Source organism: Thunnus maccoyii, chromosome 8 (genome assembly GCF_910596095.1).
Source record: "Thunnus maccoyii chromosome 8, fThuMac1.1, whole genome shotgun sequence".
Classification (NCBI taxonomy): domain Eukaryota; kingdom Metazoa; phylum Chordata; class Actinopteri; order Scombriformes; family Scombridae; genus Thunnus; species Thunnus maccoyii.
The window spans coordinates 12,551,697-12,559,197 of record NC_056540.1 but is presented as its reverse complement, the minus strand read 5'-3'; the positions used below and the strand labels follow the sequence as shown (position 1 = coordinate 12,559,197).

The 7,501-nt window shown below is 41.4% G+C and overlaps 1 protein-coding gene across 1 annotated transcript; it reads right to left on the bottom strand.

The window, feature by feature from the left end:
* Window positions 1-452: 452 nt before the first annotated feature.
* dusp1 (dual specificity phosphatase 1) lies at window positions 453-3,913 on the bottom strand. The gene is made up of 4 exons (XM_042418682.1): window positions 3,199-3,913; window positions 2,798-2,943; window positions 2,453-2,672; window positions 453-1,734 (listed from the first exon to the last, which is right to left on the bottom strand). Exons 1-4 carry the CDS (start codon window positions 3,605-3,607, stop codon window positions 1,379-1,381), a joined length of 1,131 nt encoding a protein of 376 aa, XP_042274616.1. The 5' UTR covers window positions 3,608-3,913; the 3' UTR covers window positions 453-1,378.
* Window positions 3,914-7,501: the final 3,588 nt, after the last annotated feature.

Below are 7,501 nucleotides of genomic sequence, written 5' to 3'. Positions count from 1 at the left end.
GCAAAGTTTCTTGCAGCTTTGTTTAGGTGTCTGGTTCCTTTTTTGGGTTTCAGTGGTTTTGAGATAGACAATCATTTGCTCAAAAATTAACCACATACACACATTTATTGTTGCATGACGGCCGTACCCGTTAACATACATTATATTTTATAGAAGATGTTTTGTTGGAACTGTGGGAACGATACTAAATCCTGAACTCTGACTGAGTAGTTTATATTTTGTGGTGATATTTTGTATCGTGTTTATATCCTGAAGATGTAGTTTTATTGCAAAGATAAATGTTTCTGTTTATTGTTTACCTCAAATAACTACTTTATTGGCCTCTGGTTATGTATCTATGATATATAAAACTATATGTATACATTCTAGAATTTGCTAGAAGTCTCTGCATTATTGGAGAAGCACCTACAGTATATGACATCACACAAAAAATGAGATGATCACCAACCGAGTACAAAAGTCAGATGAGATTTATTCAATGGTATAAAAACAACATTTAAACAAACATATGCAAAAATAGATATGATAAACAAATATATTACTTTAGTTCAATAAATATGTCAGATTGCAGTCAATGAAGACTACCTGGCCCCATTTTTTTAGTAGTTTTGGGGGTTCTGTCCATCTCAGAGCTGCAGTACACAGTACAGAAACATGAGGTATTTAATGGTTGGTTTCCCCGATGTGTCAGGATCGTCAAGGTTTGATGATGTCTTGAGAGGCAGGTGTTTGCATTTGAATTGGCAACCCTTTCAACTCTCAAACTTGAAAATTTCTGCCACATCCACACTGATAAGAGGGGGATACATTCATTGTTCGTCAAATGAAGGAGTAACTTCCATGCCAGGTCGGGCAATAGGTCTATATTGCTTCCTTTAACCAGCTCAGGAAGCAAAATTGATATTTGAGAGGATTCCTGAGACAACTGTAAGCCCTCTGCAATTTGTTTACTTAAAAATGATTATGATTATCAAAAGCAGTTGCCTTCATGATATGAAAAAAAAAAAAACAGTCTTTTGAATAAAGATTATTCAGATACTTCCAACTTCCTCTACAGGAATAACCTCAACTATCTTGTCAGCTATTTCCCCAAGTCATAAAACTATGGATGACATTCACATTTATACAGGAGGTTAAACATCAATACTGCCTGATTTTAGCAATCAAATCTCCCCTTGAAATGATGATGAGGCCAACATACGCAGATTTGGCCACCAGAGTCAAACAAACTGACCCTAAACAATGACTCCCATTTTGTCCAGTGATACCAGTATCACTACAAAATGGATATACATCTTGTGCAGTGCTCTTTGTAGAGTCACTCGTTGCTGATTTGCAGTTCAAGTCCAAAACAGAGTCTGTGCTCCCGACACCTTCTTCAGCAGCTGGGAGAGGTGGTGATGGGACTGTGGAGGAATGAGAGCTGACCGGCGGAGGTGTGTACAGGGATGGAGACTGGGAAATTGAAGACCGTGCTACTGTTGCCGATGGCCGGACTGCCTGCCTCTGAGGAGCAGGTGGATGAGGCCAGGACCTGGGACTCAAACTGGAGGAGCTGGCCCATGAAGCTGAAGTTGGGGGAGATGATGCTACGGCGCTGCTTGACAAACTCGAAGGCCTCATCCAGCTTCACGCGGTTGGTCCGCATGAGGTAGGCAAGGCAAATGGTGGCAGAGCGGGAGATGCCTGCTTGACAGTGCACAAACACACGGCCTCCATTGTTTCTCACCGAGTCTGGGGGGAGGAGGGGGGGGAAGAGAAAGAGAAAGAAAGATTAGTACACTGTTGACATCTATGAGGTGATGAAATGTATTTTGCTATGAACGGAGGTGAAAAAACGCTGCCTGACACAGGAAAGCTCAAACAAAAAAGTCCCTTGCAACACTTTCAGTTGCTATTTAAATTCAACAGCTCCCATTAAGACACAGGAACACAGTTAATAGGGGTGCGGGGTGTGAGCCTGTGGGGGTTATTCCCAAAGGAGACAGTCCGGATGGACAAAGGAGGGGAACAGACCCCTGCTGGGGGTATTGATCTGGGAGGAAGACCGACAGTGAGTGAGGAGAAATTGCCTTTTGTTCAGCCAGAACAAAGAGTGGTGTGGAGGGAGCTATTCAAGCCCAGCCAGCCTACCCACTGCAAAACTAGTTTGGGGCCGTTGTGATTCATTAAAAAAAAAGGGGGGATCCCTTTTTTCTACGCCTGAGAGGTGATGATGTAACCACCATTGTGGTGGAGTAGGGGGCCTGTGCCGAGCCAGCTGGTCGGTTTTGGAGGGAACTTTTTAAAATTTAAATCCAGGAGTCAAAGAGTGGAGTGAAGGAAGAGGAGTGGGGGGGGGCGGGGGGGTTGGGTGTTTGTGTTGCTTGCCATCAACGGGCTCAGAGGTAACAGCTGCGATAGGCGCTCACATTTGGCAGTTAAAGGGAGTAAAAATGGTGGACGTACTCACCGATAAACTCAATTGCCTCGTTGAACCAGGAGCTGATGTTGGCTTTGTGGTTGTCCTCGACGGGGATGCTCTTGTAGAGGTAGGAGTCCTCAAAGTGGTTGGGACAGTTGGCAGAGACGTTGATGAGAGCGGTGATCCCCAGCATGTCAAGCATGTCTTTTCTAGAGGCATGGTAAGCACTGCCAAGGTACAGGAAAGGCAAGATCTCCACAGGACCCCCCTATAAAGAGGAAAAATAAACAAAACAACCCCATTCAGTAAGCTTCAAAACAATATGACAGGAAGTATGAAACACAGCGTCTCTTGTGGTCTATGTGTGATTATTAAAAACTAAAATATACAAACCTGGTCATATAGAGGTGTATTGCATGGACTACAGCTTGGGTCTGCACTCTCAGGATGGCTGGAGCTCAGGGGCAAGCTGAGTCCTTGTGGAGGGGAAGGTTTGGTACACATCTCTGGACACTCTGCGGAAAATGTGTCAAATCCGCCTGGACAAGTTAAGGGGGGAAAAAAAGGAGAGCAAGGTCAGATCACAGGACAAGCACAAGAGACACATCTACATTTATACGTCTCCAAAAAGGTGACAACTGCTCATGGGGGCTATTTTGGAACATTGTTTACTGCAGCACCAGCTGGTATGGTGACAGCTGTAATCCGCATTTGTTGCCCCTGTTGTTAGGATACAGTGAAACAATTGTGCGAGGCTATTTCGCACTATAAGCCACTTTTTTTTTTAAACTTACCTTTGAGGATAAACATATTAGCTCCACATCGGTCGCGGCAGAGGGCTGTAACAGCAAGCATCAGTGTCCCGTCTTTCTTCGCCTGGCTTAAGTCCAAACTGCGGTCGTCAAGCAGTACTACGGACTGGTACTCCCCGGACAGGAGCCGGTTCCTCGTGTCCTCGTTGGGGACAATGTGCTCGAGTCCCAGGCCCCCCCTGGCTCTCCTGCGCACTATGGTGCTGAAGCGCACGTTGGTGGAGCCCGGTATGTGGGACGAGTTGAAGGACAGGAAGGAGCGGCAGTCCAGCACCAGGCAGCCCGGGACGTCGTCCTCCAGCAAACCACGGAGGGACGCGCAGTCGATGGTGGGGACCTCCATTATGACCATAGTAGGGCAGCGGGATAGAAATATCAAATCCAAATACATAAAGCTTGAACGGCGGGAAAACTGAACTTTAGGTTGCTGCGAAAAGCGACTTTCTCCCAAAGTTAAAGAGTGATCTTTGAAGCGGCGAGTCCTTTGTTCCGGTTAGATGAACTTGTTTGTTATTTAACAAAAAAACAAACACAGAAAAACAGACAAAAAGTTTTAAGACTATCTCAGCTGGTCGTTTCCTCTTCTTGAGTGTATCCTGTAGTTTTGGTTCTTCTTAAGCACTTAAATATTGAACTTTTACAATGACGAGTTTCTGCCTCTGAGCGCTTTGAAGAGCGTTTTTATACCACCCCGTGCTTTGTGAATGAGAGGCCACTGACGTCATGCGACCGCCCCTCTTGGCTTCCTGCCAGCAGTGCTGACGTCACCGCGTCCGCCCCGAGTACGGCAGGGCAAAGCAGGGCTCACGCACATCGCGGGCACGCGCCGTCAGGCAACTTAATACGAGGAGACCTGTCTCTTTCTTTCTTTCTTTCTTTCTTTCTTTCTTTCTTTTTCTTTCTCCAGCTGCCCTCCTTAACTCTTGACAGTATAAACATCACTCAACATGTTATATATATATATATATATATATATATATATATATATATATATATATATATATATACACACACATATATATATATGTGTACTACTTTTTCCTGCATAAAGTTTCATGGTTGAATAGCCTTCTAGATAAAGATAGAGAGTAGATGACTAATTTAACAAAGTATGAAATGTATTAATACCTCGATGTTCTCAGAATTTCACTCGGTCCAAGTAAAACTTCTAAATAATCTCTTGATAATGTATCATGAAATAAACAACCAGCTACATTTTTGTGTGTGTCAGCAACTACCAGTTTTTAACCCAAATAACAATTTTTAGCCAGTTTCCATAAGGTCATAGCTATCAGCTACATGAGTGGCGAAACTCTAATCAACAACTTCAGCTGTCATTGGAAAATTTCCTGGGTGAAGTTACTGGAATGAAATGTAATAATAGACCTATAATTCTTCTAAATAATAAGACATTCAATGTGGAATACAGTATGATTATTTGGACTAATTACGTACATATTTGGTTTTGAAATAGACCACATTTAGTCATCCCCTGCTCTAATAAAGGTTGGCAATCACTGACGTTCTGTTTTTCCCACACGTTTATAACTCATCTTACATTTCCTAATTTTAAGTGTATGTGTAAAATCTGTATGTCAGCAAATAAGGAATTTGCCAAATTTTCCATGATGTTAGTGTTTAATTAGTTTTCTATTTTGCCTCTTCACCTGAGAGTTGACAAATAACAAGATCATAAGTAAATATCTGACATGGGGGCCATAAAAGTTTATTCTTTGTTTTTATTAGTCGGAGGTACATAGTGTTCAATGCGCCGAGAGCAAAGGCTGACCATAAAAGTTAATCACTGTATAGAAATCTGAAGTCCAGTAAATTTCCACATGCTGAGAAACAAAACACTGGTCTACCAGGAAGACAACAGCAGATGGAGATCTCTTGACCTGTCAGTTTTGTTTCATTCGTGACCTGAGTGAAACAGAGATATGTTTTTTCAAAAAATGAGAGCACATTTTTTAAAATGCAAATATGATTACTGTCATTCTGGGAAACCCTTTTCATTTGCTGATGTGGTTTGCTGACTCAGAATGGGCAACACTGCTGTCTCATGAGTAGGAACCAGGACGGTCATTATTGACGGACAACACGTGCCTGCTGACAGGAGGATGTGTTAAAGTTTTGGTGTCTTGAAACTGCACAGCAAAGACACATCGGGACTGTTTTGTTGTGAAACAAATGTTTAGTAAGCAGACTTAAAAACAGGTTATGTTGCAAAATTGCCTCCCATTCAAAAACCCATCTCAGTTTCAGGTCAACAGCATCTTACCAGTCACATCATGAACAGATTATGTTTATGTTGCCTTAAACATCCAATTTATTTGTAATAGAGTGTTTATAACTTAAATATCATGACGTATATAAGAGTCAGAGTTTTAAGCTTAAAACATCCGTCTGACACACACTATTTAGGCCGTGATGTCATTCTCACTTTACTGTAGCCTGAAAAAGTGAGGACTTTCAGCCTAGTGAATCCACATCCATGCTGTTTTGGCTCCTCTGTTTTACTTCAGCAGAGGGACGATAAATGTGTTATGTCATAAGAAGGAAGAAAGAGGGGGAGGGGAGGCTTATAGGACAGAAACTTAACCAATCACAGCGGAGTGCAAAAACTCTCCAGCCGGTTTAACCTCACACTCCTGTGAGATGAGTCAACTGTGAAGCACATGCCACAAAGTAGGAATGTTACACACTACACAGGGGAGGAGGGTCAAACGGGCTTTGAAAACAGTCTGTACCCAAACATTTTGTCCTCACTGTAAGTGCGTCTTCCCTCCAGTCATGAAGTGATGGGCTTACATGCTGGAGGTTCAGAAATAAGACACCCGATGAAGGGGTGAACAAGTACAAAAGCAGCCCGATGAAGCAATTGTGTATTTCCGTGAAGTAGAAAATGTTCAAGTACCCCCTTTTTCATTTATGGAGGCGTTTATGTAAAATTTGGATAGTGGAGCTTTCCAAAATGTTCAAACATATCACAAAAACTGACCAAATCTATGTGTCATATTTCTCTGTGGCTTTTTTTGTGGCTGTTTTGTCAGCAAAATGACCAATCATGAAACCAAAATTTGCAGTTTTATTTAAATAAAAAAAAAACAACTTCTGAAATTGATGATGTTTATCTAAGCCAAATGTCCTCCAGGGTAAGCACAAGACTGTGTGAGTTTCTGTTGTGGACTTTCAGGGAGAGAAAATTTAAATTGAGCTCTCAAAATAGAAGCTGAGCTGTTGCTCTGTTTTTGATTCCCATAATTACGGTCCATAACCAGCTGTAGCTCTCATCCAGAAAGGGAAGTGAAACAGAGGATGATAGAAAGGCATTTCTCTTCTGGCCTTGTTGTCACTTGCCGTCACCCCTGTCTGTTTACTGTCATTGTCACTAGGGGCAACAGTTGAGCCATCATGGGAAAACACAGGGCCTATCCAGTCTTATAGTGTATCAACAGCACGCATACTATTTCAGCCAAATATGCTTCGTTACATGCATATGTGAATGCAGAACACCAAAAAAACTTTTAGTTGCCATGGGAAAAACCTTAACTAATGGAGCTTGTGTTTGGGTTTGTTTTTGTTTGACAGATGCATTTTTCTACCACATTAAAGCATGATGTATAGCTCTTTGTTTCATAGTTATGATGATTATAAAGTCCTAAATATCTAGACAACTATATATCTAATAGATGTCATCACAAAGAATAACTGATATGTGAACATTTAGTATTGCTGGAATAAACAATGTCTCTTATTTATAAATGTTAGTTCAGTGCTTGAAAATTACTAAAATACTTTCCTACCTGTCAACTTATTCTAATCTTCTACATAAGTTCACAAGTACAACAAGTTCTTTTCCTGTGGCAACCCTTTTGCATTTACAAATAATCCATCTTCATAAATTATCAGCCAAACAGTTTAGTTGACATGTATGGGGCTAACTGGGCCATTTCGTCTAGTTTTCTCATAAAAGCAACATGTTTTATATCCTGCTGTTAAACATAAGACATAAAGGCCTTCACATAGTCGACAGATAATCATGCAGTAACCGACCGGCCAAAGGTTTGAATATCAGCTAAATAACATCAACATATTTTGTGGGTGGATATAGTAAATTCAAAAAGTCATAAAGAATTATCATCTAAATTATGTTATTCCCTGTGCTTCCTGTTCTTGTTCCTCAAATGTAATCGATCTGTTTGCCTTAGATCATTTTCATCAAAAAAAAAACAAAACATAAAACAGATACAGAATACACTGTGGTCAGTAGGCCTGTCCCCAT